The sequence below is a fragment of the Ascaphus truei genome, chromosome 11, assembly GCF_040206685.1.
Source record: "Ascaphus truei isolate aAscTru1 chromosome 11, aAscTru1.hap1, whole genome shotgun sequence".
Lineage (NCBI taxonomy): Eukaryota > Metazoa > Chordata > Amphibia > Anura > Ascaphidae > Ascaphus > Ascaphus truei.
Window position 1 is genome coordinate 51,982,419 of NC_134493.1, and position 24,104 is coordinate 52,006,522.

General features: G+C 47.5%; 1 protein-coding gene and 1 long non-coding RNA gene across 3 annotated transcripts in view; one reads left to right on the forward strand and one right to left on the reverse strand.

Annotated features, from left to right (window-relative positions):
- Positions 1 to 798: 798 nt before the first annotated feature.
- LOC142463467 (uncharacterized) lies at positions 799 to 23,070 on the forward strand. Its single transcript, XR_012787440.1, has 4 exons — positions 799 to 1,576; positions 2,472 to 3,028; positions 22,748 to 22,776; positions 22,934 to 23,070. It is a non-coding gene; the product is annotated as an uncharacterized LOC142463467 (long non-coding RNA).
- The window catches only part of CCDC78 (coiled-coil domain containing 78), a 42,626-nt gene continuing 19,404 nt past the window's right edge, over positions 883 to 24,104 (reverse strand). For both annotated transcript variants that reach the window (XM_075566269.1, XM_075566268.1), the window contains 10 exons: positions 22,596 to 22,646; positions 21,128 to 21,216; positions 17,341 to 17,419; positions 16,822 to 16,947; positions 15,498 to 15,706; positions 9,363 to 9,537; positions 8,157 to 8,194; positions 5,035 to 5,116; positions 2,141 to 2,241; positions 883 to 1,294 (listed from right to left, as the gene is read on the reverse strand). In XM_075566269.1, coding sequence (XP_075422384.1) covers positions 1,171 to 1,294; positions 2,141 to 2,241; positions 5,035 to 5,116; positions 8,157 to 8,194; positions 9,363 to 9,537; positions 15,498 to 15,706; positions 16,822 to 16,947; positions 17,341 to 17,419; positions 21,128 to 21,216; positions 22,596 to 22,646 — 1,074 coding nt within the window. In that variant the 3' untranslated portion in view covers positions 883 to 1,170. The remainder of the gene's footprint in view (positions 1,295 to 2,140; positions 2,242 to 5,034; positions 5,117 to 8,156; positions 8,195 to 9,362; positions 9,538 to 15,497; positions 15,707 to 16,821; positions 16,948 to 17,340; positions 17,420 to 21,127; positions 21,217 to 22,595; positions 22,647 to 24,104) is intronic.

Below are 24,104 nucleotides of genomic sequence, written 5' to 3' on the forward strand. Positions count from 1 at the left end.
TTGACATGACCATAAGCAGGAATTTATTAGGGTGTCACAACTCGCATCTTTTGTTTAATGCAGTCATTTAAAAATTCCCTTTTTTGCTCTGTGGCCCTGATCCACAAAGCTCCGTTAAATCAGGGCTCATAACGTGCCGATTTAACCAGGAACGGGCGTCTTTTTCCCTGAGGTTCACGTGTATTCACAACGCAAATTGTGTGCAAAAAGAGCCAAACTACATCTCATCAGCATAGGCCTAACGTCACGTTATTGTAGCATGCCACTGCGTTATCTGCCAATACTGTGACGTCAAGTATACTCCCATCCAGACCCCAAATTATGTCCTATTTCAGGGTCTGGTTGTGAAGGACGCCAAGCGTAGCTATGACCTGCGTCATGTAGGGTTCAGTCCTCGCGTTAACCTTAGTGGACTTTAGAGGATCGGCAATGTTATGATAACGCCGCCTTCGTGTATAATTTGCATCTCATTATAAATAGCGACCAGATAAAACATGGCTATACGTTATTGTATTGTCCTTTGAAGACACATTGTCCGTTTTAACAGGATGTTAAGTGACTAAACCGAGTTTTGTTCCTCTGTGCCACAGTTTCCCCAGTGTCTCTGTGCCTGCTATCACTCTGCGCCCCTCCATCTTCGGGGCTCCCCAGGATGGGAAACAATGCTTTAAGCCTTGAGATGTCTGAGGTTACATGGGAAGAAGAGAGCTGAAGGAGCACACAGTTGAAAAGAGAGGGGGAGGCACAAGGTAGAGAGAGGAGAGGACTGTATTGGACAAAATAGGTGAGGTAATGGGGGGCATGAGTGATATGGGAAAAAAAACACACATATATATATATATATATATAGCCCATGGTTTCCATGGCCCAAGATAAGGGACATTTGATTAGATAAAATAAATACATTTTAATGGCAAACTTCTAAATGGAGACTATGAAAGCATTGGCTATGATGGTGACTTCCTATGAGCGATTGGGACTGGGCGTATCAATGCCCAGTCCCAGGGGTGTCAAATTAAATCATCATGAGATCCCTCATTGGATCCCTCATTGGATCCCTCAGTTTCAGGGGTCTATGGGAGATGTATTCTCAGTGTGCGGATGCTCAGTCCTTGGATGCAGATGGCGTGTTCAGCTTGCAGTACCACTCGCAACCACACATGGGCGATCTCACATCTCATGGCTGCTTCTCCTCCCGGCTCGATGGAACAATGAGTAGGAATTATCCGCGCTGAAGGCTCTCGGACTCTCATTACCAAGGAGTTTCCGCAGACGCATAATCTCTTGTTTGTACCTGTGGGGACAGGGCACCGTTTGGATGGATGGATGGGGGGAGGGCTCATTTTTCATGGTCTCCTGTCTTTTCATGTCCTGTAGGTTCCTAGCAACTGCACTGTACTTTTACAGTCCCAGAACTACATCTGTGCTGATCACCTTACTATGCCGCAAGGGATGGTGGGAGTTGTAGTTCTGCTTCCGACAAGACACCAGCAGTGGCAAAGTGAGATGAAATAGAGTTGTACCAAGTATCTATTTCCCTCTTCCACTCATCTCCCGGCTCATCTGTCACTATTCGGTGCGCTGCTATCTCTCATCCCTCTCATTTACCCCCACTGTTCGGTTACTCGATGGCTTTCTGACTGATAATAATATTTTTACTTTATAGCGCTGACAATGTACGTAGCAATGTTCATAGCATTTTACAGGCGCTCCGAGCTCTTGCCCCAAAGAGCTTGCAATCTAATTTTGGCAACAAAGTAAAATGGCTTGCCCAACTTCCCAAGGTGAGCTGGAACTAGAATTATAACCGTGATCACCCACTTCCAAGGCCACGTTCTTCCCTACTAAGTGTTCTTTGGACAGAGTAAGTCAGGAGTGGCCAACTTCACTCCTCAAGGGCCACCACCAGGTAAGGTTTTAAGGATATCCCTGCTTCAGCACAGGGGACTCAATCAGTGGCTCAGTCATTGACTGAGCCACCTTATGCTGAAGCAGGGATATCCTTCAAACCTTAGCTGTTGGTGGCCCTTGAGGACTGGAGTTGGCCACTCCTGGAGTAAGTAACAGTGGTGACCTGACCCCTTGTTTGAGAGAGGAGGGTGCAACACATCGGGGTTCACACCCGTAGACTTTCACTCACCTCCCTAGGTGTTTATCCACATACTCCTGCAGCTCTTCCACCTGCTCTTCTGCTATCACCGCTCTGGAGAGTAACTGGCCCCTCTCCTTCTCCAGTTCCTCCTGGGGGGGGGGGGGAAAGAAGACAGGTTATAAAAGGTGCAATCCCACGTAGGTGCCCAGAAAATGGCCTGATTACGAAGAATTTACCAATCCAACTGGCTTCCCTAAAACACATCTAACTGCGAAGTGGGAAGATTGAATGTTTTGGGAAATTAATGACAAATTACATTATTTAGGGGCCTCTGAATGAGAGAGTGTTTGTCAATCAAGTGTTTTTTTTTTACCCTCAGTCTACCTGGTTCTTATCATATAGCAAAAAAACACAAGGAGATGAGGGGACAGGGGAACCATGAACCTGGAAGAATTCAAGCAAATGCTGCAATGTCGCTGTCTACCACAAGGTGGCAACTGCTCCAACATTTCCAGCTCAACCCAGCAGGTGGTACTGTAAGCTAAGGCTAGAGGACCATTACAATTCTTAATTCTAATTATATTTGTACAGCAAATAAAACTACAACTTGGTTGAGACATGCGAATGCACCCACATGTCTGCAACCCTGCCTTTCTCCCTCATCTCCTAGCTTCAGTGCTTCCACTGCAGCCAGGGATTCTGGGTAATGACTTGCAACCAACAGAATCAGTGTTCAGTGCTCATTCGTGACGCCAAGTCGTGGCAGCCGGAGATCCCTCTACACTGTCACAGCCCTTCCGCCCTCCACTTTACGCAGCCGGAGGTGACGTAGGCGAGAGCCGAGACGCGGAAGTGAGCTTCATAGCGTGCGCACCGGTTAATACGCATAGAGGAAAGTCGGGATTCCGTACCACGAATTGCTATTATGTACCAAATGTGAGTGCACATCCATATGTTTTTATTGTTCCGTTTTTTAATACAATTCGAGATATACTGCGCAATTAGTATTTTCCATTATTTTCCTGGGTACACTAACCACGGATGGGAAGCAGTCATTAACAAAAGGGGTTTTCAGATGCGGAGTTCCTGATCCATTGCTCTAGTCAGAGAGAGAAGTACCTCTGCACTGCTTTATTGAAAAGGAGAAAAGAATAAGTGGAACTATTTTTCACTTAAAAAACAATTAATCTGGTTGAAATTGTACTCCACTATGTCGCTTCTATTGTTTCTTTCATGACGTTGATGTGAACACTGGCGCTCCCCTGAACTTTTGAAGAACATTTGGATCCAAGAGACTAGAGAACAGTCTGTTAAAGGGTTTTCTGAGCAGCTTTTCAATTAGCACTATACACTGGGCTGGTGTAAAGGATTTTTATTGTAGACTTAAAAGTCACCATATATATTCACTCATTGATCACAGATCACTTTAATATTTCCAAGTCACTTTATTACAGATATATTTAAGTTTTTTTTCCCTATTTGGACACTATGCACTAAGTAAGCGCCGACACAATTATTTCTTTTCTCTAATGACTTGCAAATTAGCACTCACATGGCACTTTTTGCTTCTTGTTCATTGTAACAAGGACCCCCTATAATCTCATGCTTGCCGCATTACACAGCTTTTCAGCACAGCCTGGGTTACAGAAGTGTGTAGCCAGTAACCCTGCCCACCTCCCTTGGATCTCAGCAGTGGCTATGCAATGCGATACTGGCAGTGGGTATAACCAGACACAAAACAAGTTAAGTTAATTATATTTGTCATATTTTAAACGGGATCCAAAGAATTTTTTTTTACGCGCGACAAATCTCCGGGTCCGATAACTGTAGATTAGAGCCTTTTTTTCAGGTGGATGACATCACCTGATCCTCCGTACAGGAAACGTTCTCTAACAAAGCTTGGAAAACCTGGATAGAGAAGAATCCACCTGTATGGGGAGGATCAGGTGACGTCCTCCATCTGAAAAAAAAGGCTCTAATCTACATTTATCGTGACCGCGAGATTTGTGGCGCCTAAAAGTCTGATTTGGATATTCTTCTACAGACTGGGAAAGTGTAAATCTTTGGAGCGGCGTTCTGTCAAAGGGACGAAAAGCATTTCTATGCATTTATTCATTCGTCTGAACTTTATATGTGTGTGTATGTATATCCTTATTTATATAGCGCCATGCAGCTACAGAGCGCTTTACAATACACGTGACATAATAATATAACACAATGGGAATAAGCGCTCCAGACATAAAATAATAGGAGGAGTCCCTGCTCCGAAGAGCTTACAATCTAAGTGGTAAGTGGGGAGAACGTACAGAGACAGAAGGAGGGGGTTCTGATAATTGCGTCTGCAGGGGGCCGGGGTCAGTGCAATCATGTATAGTGAGAAGATTTGTTGCACTTAATCTTTCTATTGCTATATTTTAAACAGTACTTACTAAGTCCGGGTAATGTTAAGTAAATTAACTGCCCCTTCCATGGCACCATTTCATGTATCCAGTTCTCTACATTATTTTTATGTGCATTTTTGTTTTTATCGTTAACACATATTCCATCGTGAAATTCTATCTGACATTTTGGCAAAAATGGCAATATTTGACGTCTTTTATAACAAAATCTACCAAACGGGGAAGTAAAGTTCCCGCGGAGTGCAGAGCGCAATCTAACCAGCGAGGAAACGAAGGTGGACAGTCTCTCCTCTTCCGTTTCCTCCAAAATGGCCACCGCAGTCACGTGAACGCACTGTGCTGGAAGGTGGCCGTGGCAGACAGCCACGACCCCGTAAAGGGTTAATAGAAAGTGACTGACTTTTATTAAAGTTCTACCAGCCGTATCGGTCCTGGAGAGAAAGCAGCTTTGATGTACTGCAGGTTGTGATACCTTTTAGCGGCCCCAGATTAGAGTTGCGAGTGAGGGTGTACAGGTCTCCAGATGAGAACGTGGGACGTTACCTGCGTATTGTGCGTGAATTCCCGCAGCTGCTTTCTGATCTCTGCCCAGTTCTCTTCATTGAGTTTCCCGCGCACGCCCCCCCTGGCGAATGAAGGAAAGAGTCGCCATTACAACAGGCATGTTACAGTACTGCCACCCTCCCCCCCCCCCCTCTATGTAGGTTTCAAACATACTCGACACAATGGTGAAAGGTGCGACGCGCTTGAGACAGACACACACACATACACCTCTCACCTCTCCATGCTGTTTCCTCCTCTCCTTGGCCCAACCCCCAGGCTCTTGACACCTCCTCCTGATTGGGTGCTGCTGCGTAATGCAGCCAATCAGGATGGAGGAATCTGCCCAGCCCCCTATCAACAGCCCTGCCCTCTCCCTGCTCTGGGAAATCCCACGGTCCCCCAAGCCGGTCAGGTCACTATGTCCAGAGAGGTAACACCAAACACATAGATGTCCAGGGAGATATCGGACACATACATGTCCAGAGAGGTGATACCGGACACATACATGTCCAGAGAGGTAACACCAGACACATACATGTCCAGGGAGATAATATTGGACACATACATGTCCAGAGAGGTGATACCGGACACATACATGTCCAGAGAGGTAACACCAGACACATACATGTCCAGAGAGGTGATACCGGACACATACATGTCCAGAGAAGTGATACTGGACACATACATGTCCAGAGAGGTGATACCGGACACATACATGTCCAGTATTACCTCTCATTTTTTACTGAACAGAGCTTCCAAATACTGGACAGTCCGGTTCAATACCGTACACCTGGCAACCCTACCTCTATGGGATGAAAGGGTGGCAGAGTGAGAGGGCCACTGCCTCTGAAACGGGTGATTCCCATTCAAATCCCAGTCTCAGTTGCTTATCACCCCGAGGGGTAAATTCTATATATTCCAAGCGGTCATTTTTACTTGAAAAACCATAATTTATTTCAACGGGGATTTTCGTGTCGAGATTGGCTGCTTTGGAGTATTTACGCCTAAATTAGAGAACATTTCATCAGATGAAATGTGACGGTTACTGCATAATCTTATGTGAATACGACATCGTTGCAAGTCCCCGTGTTATACAATCTCTGTGCGCTGCAGCCTGAGTACTTATGGACAAATACTTGCTTTATTTGGTGATACTCAAAATGACTACTATACAAAAAGCTTAATTTGTGATACACTCGAAGAAATGTCCATATTTCAAATCCAAACAATTCCTTCTAAGTGCAGGTCTCCTGTAGGACAGAGATACACAGTGCAGGTCCCCTCTAGGACAGAGATACACAGGGCAGGTCTCCTGTAGGACAGAGATACAAAGTGCAGGTCTCCTCTAGGACAGAGGTACACAGGGCAGGTCTCCTGTAGGACAGAGATACACAGTGCAGGTCCCCTCTAGGACAGAGATACACAGTGCAGGTCTCCTGTAGGACAGAGATACAAAGTGCAGGTCTCCTGTAGGACAGAGATACACAGTGCAGGTCTCCTGTAGGACAGAGATACACAGTGCAGGTCTCCTGTAGGACAGAGATACACAGTGCAGGTCTCCTGTAGGACAGAGATACAAAGTGCAGGTCTCCTGTAGGACAGAGATACACAGTGCAAGTCTCCTCTAGGACAGAGATATAAAGTGCAGGTCTCCTGTAGGACAGAGGTATACAGTGCAGGTCTCCTCTAGGACAGAGATACACAGTGCAGGTCTCCTGTAGGACAGAGATACACAGTGCAGGTCTCCTGTAGGACAGAGGTACACAGTGCAGGTCCCCTCTAGGACAGAGATACACAGTGCAGGTCTCCTCTAGGACAGAGATACACAGTGCAGGTCTCCTGTAGGACAGAGATACACAGTGCAGGTCTCCTGTAGGACAGAGGTACACAGGGCAGGTCTCCTGTAGGACAGAGGTACACAGTGCAGGTCTCCTCTAGGACAGAGGTACACAGTGCAGGTCTCCTCTAGGACAGAGATACACAGCGCAGGTCTCCTGTAGGAAAGAGATACACAGTGCAGGTCTCCTGTAGGACAGAGATACACAGCGCAGGTCTCCTGAAGGACAGAGGTACACAGGGCAGGTCTCCTGTAGGACAGAGATACAAAGTGCAGGTCTCCTGAAGGACAGAGGTACACAGGGCAGGTCTCCTGTAGGACAGAGATACAAAGTGCAGGTCTCCTGAAGGACAGAGGTACACAGGGCAGGTCTCCTCTAGGACAGAGATATAAAGTGCAGGTCTCCTGTAGGACAGAGGTACACAGTGCAGGTCTCCTCTAGGACAGAGATACACAGTGCAGGTCTCCTCTAGGACAGAGATACACAGTGCAGGTCTCCTCTAGGACAGAGGTACACAGTGCAGGTCTCCTGTAGGACAGAGATACACAGTGCAGGTCTCCTGTAGGACAGAGATATACAGTGCAGGTCTCCTGTAGGACAGAGATACACAGTGCAGGTCTCCTGTAGGACAGAGATACACAGTGCAGGTCTCCTGTAGGACAGAGATACACAGTGCAGGTCTCCTGTAGGACAGAGATACACAGTGCAGGTCTCCTGTAGGACAGAGATACACAGTGCAGGTCTCCTCTAGGACAGAGGTACACAGTGCAGGTCTCCTGTAGGACAGAGGTACAAAGTAAAGCTCCACTCACACGTCCATAATGACGTTCTCCATTTAATGTGACAGCCAAGAACAGAGGAATAACAACGTTTCAGGTCCCATATGGGGCCTTTCATCAGGTCAAGACATGTATGTGTCCAGTATTTTCCTCCCTGGACATAGTGACCTGACGCACCTTTCACCATTGAGTCCAGTATTTTTGGAGAAGCCACCTTGCAACCCTATCAACAGGACAGGTTTAAAGGATAGCCCAGCCTCAGCACAGGTGGCTCAATCGACTGAGCCACTGATTGAGCCACCTGTGCTGAAGCAGGGATATCCTGAAACCCTGTCCTGTTGAGGGGTAGGGGCGTCTTGAGGACTGGAGTTGAGCACTCCTGCCCCAGAGCTAACCTGTTGGGAGGACTGAGTCGAAAACACCTGGATTAAAAACCTCCCAGACACTTTTTTACTTTGGTTTTAGGAAGGGCCAAACCCTTAGCTGCCACCGATATAATACTTACTGCTGGTTAACCGCCCCCGTGTGATCACCCCACCTCTTCTGCACAGGTGTGAGACAGAGAGAGACGTTAGCCACAGAACATTAATGGTACAATTCATGGATAATTATAAATAACTATTAAATGGACAGCTGCAGCCAGGGCGGGTTTTTATCATTAGGTGAGAGGGTTTTGGGGAACAGAAAATAGCATTTTACTGGAAAACAAACTGCTAATGTCAAAAATTAAGTAAGTTATGGTGGGTAAAAAAATAGTGTCAACAGCCTGTAATATACCAAGTACCCCAAAGATAAGGACCCCTGCGTGAATCTGCATGTTTTACACAGGTCCCCACACCTGCATCATTCACCCACTGGTCACCTGTTATACAGTGGTTATGATGCAGAAAAGGATTCTGGGTAGTGATATGGAAATGAGCACCTGGCGGGGGTGTTGCTTTTAGCTTCCTGTCCATGTTGAACACAACAGCCGTCTTTACGCAAATCCATTGATTGTGTACTTCAGTGACCCAGGATTACCTGCACAATGCAGCAGAGCAAAGCGTTAGGAAATCCATGTAAAAATAGATTATAAACTAAAAAGGGAAACTCCCAGTGGCTAATTTGCATGTCCTTACCCAGAATCCTTGTCGGTAGCAGCAGCTCCACCCCTGAAGGGCGCGTGGCAGTGTGGTGAATGAAGCAGGTTTGGGGACCTCTGGAGATACATGGGTGGTACAATTCTGGGGTATGGCTTCTGCTTTAACCATTTCACTGCCCCTCTGCAGTCGTGCGGCAGAATTTTGGAGAAACAAACTATTTAGTTTGTGTTTTATTCCTGGACAATGAGCCCAGCCCCAGAGTTAATCCAACTGCTAAGCCCCTCCCACTCTGTGACATCATAGGACTTCGAAAAGCCTGATCAGAGGAGCTCAGGAGAAGACAGCTTCTCTGAGAAGTCTTTTTCAAGACTGCATGGAAAACAGCATTGTGCTGCCTGCTGGAGTGGATCAAATTGCCATGCGAACCTTCTACTACAGGCTTTAGGTTTCCAAAATAAAAACTCAAATTAAAAAAAAAAAAACAGCTATTAAAACAATTCTAACAAAGTGGAGAATTTGCTGTACATGCAACAGACGGAGGTCACTGTGAAGATAGATCATGTTTTGGCAGATCTGCACGTGTGATCGTTACACATCTCCTTAGTATCTCACGGGTCACGAGATGCTACCTTCTCCTGCAGCTCCTGGACCTGTGTTTCTAGCCGGGCTTTGTCCTCACGAAGTCGGTTCAGCTCTTGTCCCGATTCTGACTGCAGCTCCAGGTCAGTGATGCTCAGGTGATACTCGGGAGGACCCGGGTCCACATCGTGGTGCTCCAGAGCCAGGATCTGTTCGCGCTGCATGCTGAGGGCGTAAAGATAGCAATGTAAAGATAGCAATGTAAAGATAGAACGTCTGTAACCCAGGCTGTGCTAAAAACAAGCTGTGTAATACTGGCAGGCATAAGCTTATAGGGGTTCCATGTTAAAATGGACATGAAGCAAAAGGTGACAGTGTGCACTCATTTGCATGTCATTTCCCAGAATCCCTTGCTGCACTGCATGCTAAGAGATCATGGGTTGCAGACCTGTCTTGAGTCACGTGATCCGATGCAATAAAAAATACATTTGCAGGCAGCTTCATTACCTTAGCGGCTAACCGCTAAGGCAACAAAGGGGTTAAATACCAGTGCCCGGTTTATTGTGGATAGCGAGGGTGGGTGAAGGTGGTATTTGGCCCATTGTGGGTGTTTAGGCCTTGCGGGAGGGTTGTGGAAGGCGTTAACCCCTTCATTACCTTAGCGGTAAGGTAAGCTGCTTCATAGCCGCCCAGGTAATGAAGCTGTTTTTATTTACATTTGAATAATAACTGTACTGTTGCAGGGGTCTCCGGAGCAGAACCGCATTGATATCAGCCCCGGGGACCCTCTGCTTCCCGAGTTACAGGCCCTGGTATGGGGGGCCGGCATCCCCCTGCAATGTTTAAATCTCAATGTTTAAACGCGTAGGAGATATTGGCACCCCGTACTGGGGCCTATGTCTCGGGAAGCAGGGGGTCCCCGGACCTGAAATGAATGCTGTTCTGCTCCGGAGACCCCCTGCTACAGTACACTGTATTAAAATGTAAATAAAAACACTGCGATCGCCTGTGAGAGCTGTGCAGGGAGATGCAGCTCTCTGTGCAGGGAGATGCAGCTCTCTGTGCAGGGAGATCGCCTGTGAGAGCTGTGCAGGGAGATGCAGCTCTCTCTGTGCATGGAGATCGCCGGTGAGAGCTGTGCAGGGAGATCCAGCTCTCTGCTCTCTGTGCAGGGAGATCCAGCTCTCTCTGTGCAGGGAGATCCAGCTCTCTGCTCTCTCTGTGCAGGGAGATCCAGCTCTCTCTGTGCAGGGAGATCCAGCTCTCTCTGTGCAGGGAGATCCAGCTCTCTGCTCTCTGTGCAGGGAGTTCACCTGTGAGAGCTGTGCAGGGAGATGCAGCTCTCTCTGTGCAGGGAGATCGCATGTGAGAGCTGTGCAGGGAGATCCATCTCTCTGCTCTCTCTGTGCAGGGAGTTCACCTGTGAGGGCTGTGCAGGGAGATGCAGCTCTCTCTGTGCAGGGAGATCTCCTGTAAGAGCTGTGCAGGGAGGTGCAGCTCTCTCTGTGCAGGGAGATCGCCTGTGAGAGCTGTGCAGGGAGATGCAGCTCTCTCTGTGCAGGGAGATCGCCTGTGAGAGCTGTGCAGGGAGATGCAGCTCTCTCTGTGCAGGGAGATCCAGCTCTCTGCTCTCTCTGTGCAGGGAGATGCAGCTCTCTCTGTGCAGGGAGATCGCCTGTGAGAGCTGTGCAGGGAGATCCAGCTCTCTCTGTGCAGGGAGATCGCCTGTGAGAGCTGTGCAGGGAGATGCAGCTCTCTCTGTGCAGGGAGATCGCCTGTGAGAGCTGTGCAGGAAGATGTGGCTCTCTCTGTGCAGGGAGATTGCCTGTGAGAGCTGTGCAGGGAGATGCGGCTCTCTCTGTGCATGGAGATCGCCTGTGAGAGCTGTACAGGGAGATGCAGCTCTCTCTGTGCAGGGAGATCGCCTGTGAGAGCTGTGCAGGAAGATCCAGCTCTCTGCTCTCTCTGTGCAGGGAGATCGCATGTGAGAGCTGTGCAGGGAGATCCAGCTCTCTCTGTGCAGGGAGATCGCCTGTGAGAACTGTGCAGGGAGATCCAGCTCTCTGCTCTCTCTGTGCAGGGAGATCCAGCTCTCTCTGTGCAGGGAGATCCAGCTCTCTGCTCTCTCTGTGCAGGGAGATCCAGCTCTCTCTGTGCAGGGAGATCCAGCTCTCTGCTCTCTCTGTGCAGGGAGATCCAGCTCTCTCTGTGCAGGGAGATCCAGCTCTCTGCTCTCTCTGTGCAGCTCTTGCTCTGTGGGCAGATCGCACGGGGAGAACTCTGGGAGAGGCTGAGATTCCGTCGCTGCGGCCCGAGCGGTATTGGCATTTTCCTACCGCACGGTTTGAGACTTGTGGAAATGGTTTCTGATCCTTTCTGAATACCGTGATAACACAAATCTCAAACCGTTCGGGGGGAACATGCCACAGCGTTCGGGGGAACATGCCACAGCGTTCGGGGGAACATGCCACAGCGTTCGGGGGAACATGCCACAGCGTTCGGTGGGAACATGCCACAGCGTTCGGGGGAACACGCCACAGCGTTCGGTGGGAACATGCCACAGCGTTCGGGGGAACACGCCACAGCGTTCGGGGGGAACATGCCACAGCGTTCGGTGGGAACATGCCACAGCGTTCGGGGGAACATGCCACAGCGTTCGGGGGAACATGCCACAGCGTTCGGGGGAACACGCCACAGCGTTCGGTGGGAACATGCCACAGCGTTCGGGGGAACACGCCACAGCGTTCGGGGGGAACATGCCACAGCGTTCGGTGGGAACATGCCACAGCGTTCGGTGGGAACACGCCACAGCGTTCGGTGGGAACATGCCACAGCGTTCGGGGGAACACGCCACAGCGTTCGGTGGGAACATGCCACAGCGTTCGGGGGAACACGCCACAGCGTTCGGTGGGAACATGCCACAGCGTTCGGGGGAACACGCCACAGCGTTCGGTGGGAACATGCCACAGCGTTCGGGGGGAACATGCCACAGCGTTCGGTGGGAACATGCCACAGCGTTCGGGGGGAACATGCCACAGCGTTCGGGGGAACACGCCACAGCGTTCGGTGGGAACATGCCACAGCGTTCGGTGGGAACATGCCACAGCGTTCGGGGGAACACGCCACAGCGTTCGGTGGGAACATGCCACAGCGTTCGGGGGAACACGCCACAGCGTTCGGTGGGAACATGCCACAGCGTTCGGGGGAACACGCCACAGCGTTCGGTGGGAACATGCCACAGCGTTCGGGGGGAACATGCCACAGCGTTCGGTGGGAACATGCCACAGCGTTCGGTGGGAACATGCCACAGCGTTCGGGGGGAACATGCCACAGAGTTCGGTGGGAACATGTCACAGCGTTCGGGGGAACACGCCACAGCGTTCGGGGGGAACATGTCACAGCGTTCGGTGGGAACATGCCACAGCGTTCGGTGGGAACATGCCACAGCGTTCGGTGGGAACATGCCACAGCGTTCGGGGGAACACGCCACAGCGTTCGGGGGGAACATGTCACAGCGTTCGGTGGGAACATGCCACAGCGTTCGGTGGGAACATGCCACAGCGTTCGGTGGGAACATGCCACAGCGTTCGGGGGAACACGCCACAGCGTTCGGGGGGAACATGCCACAGCGTTCATGGGGGAACATGCCACAGCGTTCGGTGGGAACATGCCACAGCGTTCATGGGGGAACATGCCACAGCGTTCGGTGGGAACATAGGTACATAGTAGATGAGGTTGAAAAAAGACGTATGTCCATCAAGTTCAACCTATGCTAAATTTAGACAACAGATACTTTATCCTATATCTATACTTATTGATCCAGAGGAAGGCAAACAGAAAACCCCATTAAGGGGAAAAATAAATTCCTTCCTGACTCCAAGAATTTGCAATCAGATTATTCCCTGAATCAACATCCTTCCCATGTATAATTATTTGGTATATCCCTGTATACCTTTCCCATCTAAAAAGATGTCCAACCTTTTTTCGAACAAATCTATTGTATCTGCCATCACAGTCTCCATGGGTAATGAATTCCACATTTTAACTGCCTTTACTGTAAAGAACCCTTTCCTTTGTTGCTGGTGTAATTTCCTTTCCTCCAACCTTAAGGGGTGGCCCCGAGTCCTTTGTACTGCCCGTGGGATGAATAGTTCTTTTGAAAGCTCCTTGTATTGTCCCTGAATATATTTGTATATAGTTATCATATCCCCTCTTAGACGCCTCTTTTCTAATGTAAATAAATCTAATTTAGCTAGCCTCTCCTCATAAGTTATATTGTCCATCCCCTTTATTAATTTGGTGGCTCTTCTCTGCACTCTTTCTAGTTCCATAATGTCTTTTCTTAGGATTGGTGCCCAAAATTGTACTCCATATTCAAGGTGTGGTCTTACTAATGCTTTGTAAAGGGGCATAATTATGTTTACTTCCCTTCCATCCATTGCCCGTTTGATGCAAGATAAGATCTTGTTTGCCTTTGCAGCTACTGCATGACATTGGGCACTATTGCTAAGCCTGCTGTCTACAAGCACTCCTAAATCCTTCTCCATCAAGGATTCCCCCAATATATCTACATTTAATTTGTAAGTCGCCTGTTTATTCTTGCATCCCAAATGCATAACCTTACATTTATCTGTATTAAACCTCATCTGCCATTTACCTGCCCACGTTTCCAGTCTCTCCAAGTCCTTCTGAAGAGAAATTACATCCTGCTCTGATTCTATTACCTTACACAATTTAGTATCATCAGCAAAGATGGAGACTTTGCTCTCGATCCCAACCTCAAGGTCATTAATAAACAAGTTAAAAAGCAGGTGTCCCAGTACATATCCCTGAGGTACTCCACTCACGACTTTAGCCCAACCTGAAAAAGTTCCATTTATGACAACCCTCCGTTGTCTTTCCTTTAACCAGTTTTCAATCCAGGTGCATATATTATTACTGAGTCCAACTTTCTTTATTTTGTACACCAACCTCTTGTGTGAAACCATATCAAAAGCCTTTGCAAAATCTAAGTAGACCACATCAACAGCATTACCCTGGTCTAGATTCCTACTTACCTCCTCAAATAAACAAATAAGGTTAGTTTGGCATGATCTATCCTTCATAAATCCATGCTGACTATTACTAATAATTTGATTATCCATTAGGTATTCCTGAATATTATCCCGCATTAAACCTTCAAGTAGTTTCCCTACTATTGAAGTCAGGCTTACAGGTCTGTAATTTCCCGGTTGTGATCTAGCTCCCTTTTTAAATATAGGCACCACATCTGCTTTACGCCAATCTTGTGGTACTGAGCCTGTGGAAATGGAGTCCTTGAATATTAAATATAATGGTTTTGCTATTACTTAGCTTAACTCCTTGAGAACTCTTGGATGTATGCCATCGGGGCCAGATGCCTTATTTACTTTAATTTTTTCAAGTCGCTTATGAACTTCTTCCTCAGTTAACCAATTGTTCATTAATATGGAGGTTGTGGCTTCCTCCTGCGGCACTACTATTGCACTTGATTCTTCCCTGGTAAACACAGAGGCAAAGAATTTGTTTAATACCTCTGCTTTTTCCTTATCTCCAATAATCTGCCTACCCATCTCACACTGAAAGGGTCCTATATTTTCTTTTCTCATGTTTTTGTTATTACGGTACTTAAAGAACATTTTAGGGTTGATCTTACTTTCTATTGCAATCCTTTTTTCATTATCCATTTTTGCTAATTTGATTGCCCTTTTGCAATTTTTGTTACATTCCTTATAATTCTGATACGATGTCTCCGTCCCTTCTGACTTAAAGAATCTAAACGCCTTCCTCTTCTTGTCCATTTCCTCCCCTACCTGTTTATTTAGCCACATTGGTTTTGACTTATTTCTTTTATACTTATTACCTGGGGGTATACACTGATGATTGTGCTTTTCTAACAATGTTTTAAAGACTGCCCATTTATCTTCTACATTTTTCCCTGCAAAAACATCATCCCATTGTATTACTACTAGATTAGACCTCAGTTTATTAAAATCTGCCTTTCACAGAGTTCGAGATGGCAGCAAAGTTATCGAAGCTTCTAGAATAGGCCCCATAGACTAGAAGGATTGTGGTGGGAGGACACGTATCAGTGGTTGGTGAATGTCCCCCTTTGAGTCGCCTTTGCTCCGCATCGCCTTGTCACCCCGCCCCCGTGCTGTCCTCACCGGTACGCAACGAGCAGGTTCTCATGCTTCGCCAGCAGGCTCTGCATGCGCTTCTTGTACTGCCGCGCCGCGCTTGCCAGCTGCTCCTCTCGGGACCTGTGCGAGGCTTTGATGTCGCTCAGCATGCTGTCCACAAACTGCTTCATCCGCGTCGGGTCCGCCTGCGATTTCCCTGCTGCGCCTGCTCTCTGAGTCCCGTCCACGTAATCCTGAAGAGCGCAAAGATACTATAACCCACGAGTGTATCTGCCTGTCTTCCACAGCTCCCCAAAACGTATGTAGGGGATAAGCCGCGGACAAGGATTCTGGGCTGTGACATTTAAATGAGTACCAAATGAGACGCGTCGCGGCCAGCTCCCTGTCTAGAGACGGGCGACACTTCTGCAGAAATTCGAATCCGTGAAATTAGCAGAGCCCTCATGAAGACCACGAACCATTTTAGTAGCTTTTCTTTGTACAACATCTCATTTATTTCTGGCACCTTACTGCCCCGTTCACTTAAATAGGCCAGAAGGTGTCTTATGGCATAGCACCGTTTAGCAAATATGGGCCATGGTCGAATAACTCAACACATTGCTCTAGATGAGGTCCTACCAAAAAATGGAGGGATGAACTGAACGCAGCGAAGGAGGATGGTGTACAAATCCTCGATTATATTAGGACGGTACTATGATGTTGAAAAAAAATGACACTATCATTAGTCGGCATATATACAAAACACTAATGAATGAACTGACAGACAGGCAATAAGTTACCCCATAACACCCAGTGATTGATATTGACCAAGAGAAGGAAGAGGGTCCACTAGGAGATTTCTTCTTTAACCACTATACCTCTTCTACTACCTACGTCTAGACCAGTGGTTTCCAATCTTTTTTTGGTCAAGAAGAACCCTATAATTATATTGTGAAATTCTGCAGAACCCCAACCCTCTCTATTAGCGCGTCTGAGATCAGTTGCAGGGTAAGGAACCCCAACCCTCTCTAATAGCGCGTCTGAGATCAGATGCATTGTAAGGAACCCCAACCCCCTCTAATAGCGCGTCTGAGATCAGATGCATTGTAAGGAACCCCAACCCTCTCTAATAGCGCGTCTAAGATCAGATGCATTGTAAGGAACCCCAACCCTCTCTAATAGCGCGTCTGAGATCAGATGCATTGTAAATTCTTCTGTATTTGGTACAGTTTTCAAATGACATAAAAATTGCGGGGAACCCATTAGGGGATGCCCAGGAAACCCAAGGGTACCTAGGAACCCTGGTTGAAAAGCATTAGCCTAGACAGTCGCAGGGAAGTGAATGCAGCATGGGCGAGCAGACACTTACTGCCAGATCCTGGATGTACCGGTTCAGTCGGGAGCGATATTCCTCATTCAGCTCCTTCAGCTGCAGTTGGAGACGGGAATTTTCCGACTCTACTTCCTTCAGCTGACTCTGGGACGTCAACAGCACCTGAAAGAGCAGCCGAATAGCTCAGGAGGAGCTGAACATTCAATCAGCTCCTATAGGAAGCAGCATATTGTGTGTACGCCATGGAATATGTTACTGAGCTTTGTTGGACCTGGGCTTTAAATGGTAATGAACATATAAACCAGGGGTGGCCAACTCCAGTCCTCAAAGGCCACCAACAGGTCAGGTATTCGGGATGTCCCTGCTTCAGCACAGGTGGCTCAATCATTTTGAGTGAGCCACTGACTGTGCCACCTGTGCTGACGCAGAGACATCCCGAATACCTGACCTGTAGGTGGCCCTTGAGGACTGGAGTTAGCCACCCCCGATGTAGACAATAAGGCGCCTGGTATAAATGGCAGAGAAGGAGCTCCATGCCCGAGCGCTTTCACTGACCGCTGACTGCTCGGCTATCTTATGCTGTGTGTTACGAATGGCTCTCTTTGCCTCCTGCAGCTCCTTCCCCATCGCAATCCTGAGGATGAACACACAACTAGGTCACAACACAATTACAATGCAGAGATACAAAGCCTGCGCACACACAAGGTCAGTGGCACTCACAAAGGCACAATCACAGCACACACAAAGTTAAGTCCATATTCACATACACAGACACATCACACACAAAGCTAAATCAGTGTTCACATGCAGAGACACACTATTCCAGAACACACACAAAGTTAAGTCAGTGTTCACACACACACACACAAAGCTAAATCAGTGTTCACACACAGATACACAATCACACACACACACACACACGCACACACAAAACTCACTGACTGACTGATCATAAAATATATAACCACAGACACAAATCTACATCAATATTCACAAAGATACTTAGACACACAAATCCAGCACACACTATTTATGAATATAGCAACACACACACACACACACACACAGCACAGTAGCCGCCTATATATTATACAAACACAGAAACATACACAAGAGAGACCCCAACCAGAGACAGAGACTCTTCCTGTGGTCGTGAATAATAATTACTTTTATAGACAAGTGAGTACTATTTATTACCCTCCTCCTTGTTAGCCATTATTACCTGGAATTGCTCACTCATTTATATCTTTGGGGTTTATGTATCAACGCAGAGAACATAATGTTTTCATGCACTGATCCGTTCTTTGGAGCAGAGCTGCGGCTAAAGCAAGAACAGCTTCCTACATGGGATGCAGAATACAAGAGCAGCTTCCTACATGGGATGCAGAATGCAAGAGCAGCTTCCTACATGGGATGCAGAATGCAAGAGCAGCTTCCTACATGGGATGCAGAATGCAAGAGCAGCTTCCTACATGGGATGCAGAATGCAAGAGCAGCTTCCTACATGGGATGCAGAATGCAAGAGCAGCTTCCTACATGGGATGCAGAATGCAAGAACAGCTTCCTACATGGGATGCAGAATGCAAGAGCAGCTTCCTACATGGGATGCAGAATGCAAGAACAGCTTCCTACATGGGATGCACAATGCAAGAACAGCTTCCTACATGGGATGCAGAATGCAAGAACAGCTTCCTACATGGGATGCACAATGCAAGAACAGCTTCCTACATGGGATGCACAATGCAAGAACAGCTTCCTACATGGGATGCACAATGCAAGAACAGCTTCCTACATGGGATGCACAATGCAAGAACAGCTTCCTACATGGGATGCAGAATGCAAGAGCAGCTTCCTACATGGGATGCACAATGCAAGAACAGCTTCCTACATGGGATGCAGAATGCAAGAACAGCTTCCTACATGGGATGCAGAATGCAAGAGCAGCTTCCTACATGGGATGCAGAATGCAAGAGCAGCTTCCTACACGGGATGCACAATGCAAGAGCAGCTTCCTACACGGGATGCACAATGCAAGAGCAGCTTCCTACACGGGATGCACAATGCAAGAACAGCTTCCTACACGGGATGCAGAATGCAAGAGCAGCTTCCTACACGGGATGCAGAATGCAAGAAAAGCTTCCTACATGTGATGCACAATGCAAGAACAGCTTCCTACACGGGATGCACAATGCAAGAACAGCTTCCTACATGGGATGCACAATGCAAGAACAGCTTCCTACATGGGATGCACAATGCAAGAACAGCTTCCTACATGGGATGCAGAATGCAAGAGCAGCTTCCTACATGGGATGCAGAATGCAAGAACAGCTTCCTACATGGGATGCACAATGCAAGAACAGCTTCCTACATGGGATGCACAATGCAAGAACAGCTTCCTACATGGGATGCAGAATGCAAGAGCAGCTTCCTACATGGGATGCACAATGCAGGAACAGCTTCCTGCATGGGATGCAGAATGCAAGAACAGCTTCCTACATGGGATGCAGAATGCAAGAACAGCTTCCTACATGGGATGCAGAATGCAAGAACAGCTTCCTACATGGGATGCACAATGCAAGAGCAGCTTCCTACATGGGATGCAGAATGCAAGAGCAGCTTCCTACATGGGATGCAGAATGCAAGAACAGCTTCCTACATGGGATGCAGAATGCAAGAACAGCTTCCTACATGGGATGCAGAATGCAAGAGCAGCTTCCTACATGGGATGCAGAATGCAAGAACAGCTTCCTACATGGGATGCAGAATGCAAGAACAGCTTCCTACATGGGATGCAGAATGCAAGAGCAGCTTCCTACATGGGATGCAGAATGCAAGAACAGCTTCCTAAATGGGATGCAGAATGCACGAACAGCTTCCTACATGGGATGCAGAATGCAAGAACAGCTTCCTACATGGGATGCAGAATGCAAGAGCAGCTTCCTACATGGGATGCAGAATGCAAGAACAGCTTCCTACATGGGATGCAGAATGCAAGAACAGCTTCCTACATGAGATGCAGAATGCAATAACAGCTTCCTACATGGGATGCAGAATGCAAGAGCAGCTTCCTACATGGGATGCAGAATGCAATAACAGCTTCCTACATGGGATGCAGAATGCAAGAGCAGCTTCCTACATGGGATGCAGAATAAAAGAACAGCTTCCTACATGGGATGCAGAATGCAAGAGCAGCTTCCTACATGGGATGCAGAATGCAAGAACAGCTTCCTACATGGGATGCAGAATGCAAGAGCAGCTTCCTACATGGGATGCAGAATGCAAGAACAGCTTCCTACATGGGATGCAGAATGCAGGAACAGCTTCCTACATGGGATGCAGAATGCAAGAACAGCTTCCTACATGGGATGCAGAATGCAAGAACAGCTTCCTACATGGGATGCACAATGCAAGAGCAGCTTCCTACATGGGATGCAGAATGCAAGAACAGCTTCCTACATGGGATGCAGAATGCAATAGCAGCTTCCTACATGGGATGCACAATGCAAGAACAGCTTCCTACATGGGATGCACAATGCAAGAGCAGCTTCCTACATGGGATGCAGAATGCAAGAACAGCTTCCTACATGGGATGCACAATGCAAGAACAGCTTCCTACACGGGATGCACAATGCAGGAACAGCTTCCTACACGGGATGCAGAATGCAAGAACAGCTTCCTACACGGGATGCACAATGCAAGAATAGCTTCCTACACGGGATGCACAATGCAAGAACAGCTTCCTACATGGGAAGCAAGCTGGGCCAAAAAGGGAAAACCGGGAGCAATGTCCTTGGATACATAGGTGCAGGATGATAATGGGAGTCAAACAAGGTCCACTGGGCAGGATGCACTATCGGCACGACAGGAAGATCAAGAAATCCCTCTTCACATTGGGCGATCCAAATCGCTCATGATACAATCTCCAAACAAACCAAGATAAGAGGAAGACAGAGCGTGCCGAGGCCATACGCATTTGGAACAGTGACCTTGGTGAGCCGTCTTCCTCTTTTCTTGGTTTGGAAGGGTGGAAATTATCCGGTTTTGCTCCATAGTTATCTTGTTACACTTTGTGTTGTCACAGCTCTGCATCCCAGGTGCCGGGCTACAGAGATTCTCAGAGCTTTTGTGATATTTTTCAGCATAGGATACTGGCCCATATGTACTAAATAGCGCTACGCAGTGAGACGCCTTTTGGCGCCCGGAGACACCTTACTGGCCATTCACTTAAATGGGTAATAAATTGTCATCCGTCCCAGGGGCGCGTCCCATGGCATAGCACTGCTTGGTAAATATGGGCCGCGGTGTGTAGTAACCGCGGGGATTGGTGGGTTTGGGAACTTACACTCTCTCTTCCAGTTTGTGCTGCTGAGCGTCATTCACCTTCTTCATGTTCTCAATCTCTTCCTTGATGTGATCTTGGTTTCCGAGAAGCTGCGATGACACCAAGAACCAAACAAACAATGCTATGAGGGCCCTTCTTACACCGAAGGGTGGACCACTGAGGTCCACGAGCAGCTGCATGTAATCTATGCTATATTTCTAAGTTTGTTATTCCGTTTGTTTGTTTGTATGTCCGAAGCATCAAAATCTCACAAACGGCACGACGTAGCACAACAAAACTTTTACTGGACATTGTGCTGCGGATTTGTAGGTCAACGCAACTATTTTGAGCTTCCAATATGACTCACCTCCCAAATTATGGACATTCTAAGTTTCCATCGGGGGTCCTGCAAAAACGTTATAGCAGGAGCGTTGGGGGCATGGCTACTAAGGGAGGGGGCGTGTCCTTGGCTGGATCGGGGCTGTGTGTGTGTGTGTGTGTCTCTGTGTGTGTGTGTGTGATGTGAGATGTGCGGGGGGAGATGTGCCGGTGGGGGTTTTAGCCCAATTATTAAGGAATAAACAAACAGTGTAAAAGTCATCAAGTTAGAAAAACTAGAGAGGGCTGGGAGGGGTGGGGGGGGCGGCGAGGAGTGGGGGGTGGGGGGGGTGAGGGGGGGGTGTAAAGACACAGTATGGGGAAGAAATCTTTAACTAAAAAATATAAACCTGCACTTTTCACAGGGTGATCCTATTAAAATCTTCCATGGGAACAACTGATGTGTGCAAGAGATTGATCCTGGCGTGACAGAGGGTGATCCCGACTACATATATGGATACAAGCGATGTGTGTAAGAGGGCGATCCTCTAGACAAGGGGACTCCAAACTACGGCCCGCGGGCCACATCCGGACCGCCACAAGATTTTATCTGGCTCACAGCAACTTGAAATATATATATTTATATTTGCTCATTATATATCATTTCCCAGTGTAAACACGGCCCGCGAAAATGTGTAGCGTATACGATGTGTCCCTCGTACTGAAAAGTTTGGAGACCACTGCTCTAGACCATTGGTGGACAGCAGGTGGTCCTTGAGGGCTTCACCTGTGGCCCAGAACTGCTGGATGCCCCAGCAGCCCACTTTCCCTCTCTCCCCAGTGCAGAGAGGGCAGAGATGTTGCTGGCGTGAATCGGAGCTTCTCCCCACTCCCTGTGCTGCCTAATGACCCATAAATACTGGCCCGCTCATCTCCTGTGCTAATCACTTGTTCCTTCCCAGTGGAAGAGGAGCGAGACTGTATTCACCAGCATTATGTAAATGTCCCTTCTGTCTGATTATACACACACACACACATATACATATACATATATATATATATATATATATATATATATATATATATATATATATATATATATATATATATATATATATATATATGAGGGTGGTTTCTACCTGTGAAGATGGTTTGGGGGTACGTGACTTACATTTCTCTCCAGTTTCCGTCGTTCGTGTTCTGAGGCCACCAGCTCTTCTGGCTGACAAATCAGAAAGAAGCAGTGTCAGTGGTCAAGCTGCAGAGGACTCTGGGTAGTCTCTAAGATATCACTAAACAACCTCTCCCTTTCTCTTTCTACAGCATCAAGATACCGCAAACATTTTAAAAAGGTAATCTAAAAAGCTTGGGAATATTGTTTTAAAGAATGATGCGCTCCTACATTCAAGTGAAGGGACGCTTCTTCTTTTATTAACCCTTATAGTGCCAAAATATATGTGGCAACTGCAAGGAACACATGGCGCTGATCAGCCCTTCTCTTCCTTTCAGATCACAGCCCAGAATTTCTCACAGCCATGATCAGCAAGAACTTCACGAGCAAACACCTGATCATGTTCGTAAAGCGTGATGCGGGTTATCATTGCGCCGGCACTTGTGATATACGGTGAAGGGGTTAAATGAGCAGTCCAAGCAATACCCTACAGTGTGTTTTTTTTAAAATAAAATCAGTTCTGTAGTGTTTTTTCCATTTTTTTATTCAGCTCAAAGCCCTTTTTAAAGAGTTTTAATATACTGATAATCCTTTGATTTCAATAGGTTGTAAACACTTTTCCAGCCGTGCAAGATCTTTGCAAGGCTGCGATTATAGTAGGCGCGACAGTGCGTGCGATTTTGCGCGCTGCTAGAACAAAGTGCAGCAGCTGTTACGGGCCGGACATAGCGCGCGGACGCGAGGCAGAGCCACCGCGCTGAAGAATTTTCAAACGACAAACTATTTCATTTTTCCGAGCGGCGGCCGCATCACGTGAGCGGTTCAGCAAGTGTGTCATTGTGTACTTTATGTCACAGTGGGTCAGAAGTGCTTAATATCTCATTTTTTCTCCCAGGGAATCCTTGCAAACCCCATCTTCTTCACCGGCCCTCGTCCCAGGGCCCCTCCGCGCTTCTTTGTTCATTAACAGAACCAGAAGAGCGAGAGGATAAAAAGATTCTTTAAATTGTCGGGAGGGGGTGTGGAGGTGATGGAGGAAGGGGAGATAAGCCGCCTGCCTTTGCCTAACCAAACCCAGAAATGCAGCCACAAGGCAAACCAGTTACCCTTTCTGTGACCGTCGTAGAGGAAAAGTTAATGTACAGATCCACCCAGACCTCAGAGGTTTCATTATACATAAAGAGCAAACCCAGGAGGTTTGCATAGTTCTGTACAGATGAAGAAGAGAGGGTTGGGATACTCTGCACATGTGAAGATGAGACTTGTGAGATTCAGAAAGTTCTGTACATGTGAAAAAGAGCCCCGTGTGGTTCAGAGAGCTCTGTATACACGGACATGAGACCTATGTGGTTTGGAAAGCTCTGTACACATGAAGAATAGACCTGTGAGGTTTGGCAAACTCTGTACATGCGAAGAAGACTTGTGTGGTTTGGAAATCTCTGTACATGTGACCCTGTGAGGGTTGGGAAGCGCTGCACGCTTTAATTGAAGAACTCATGTTGATCCATT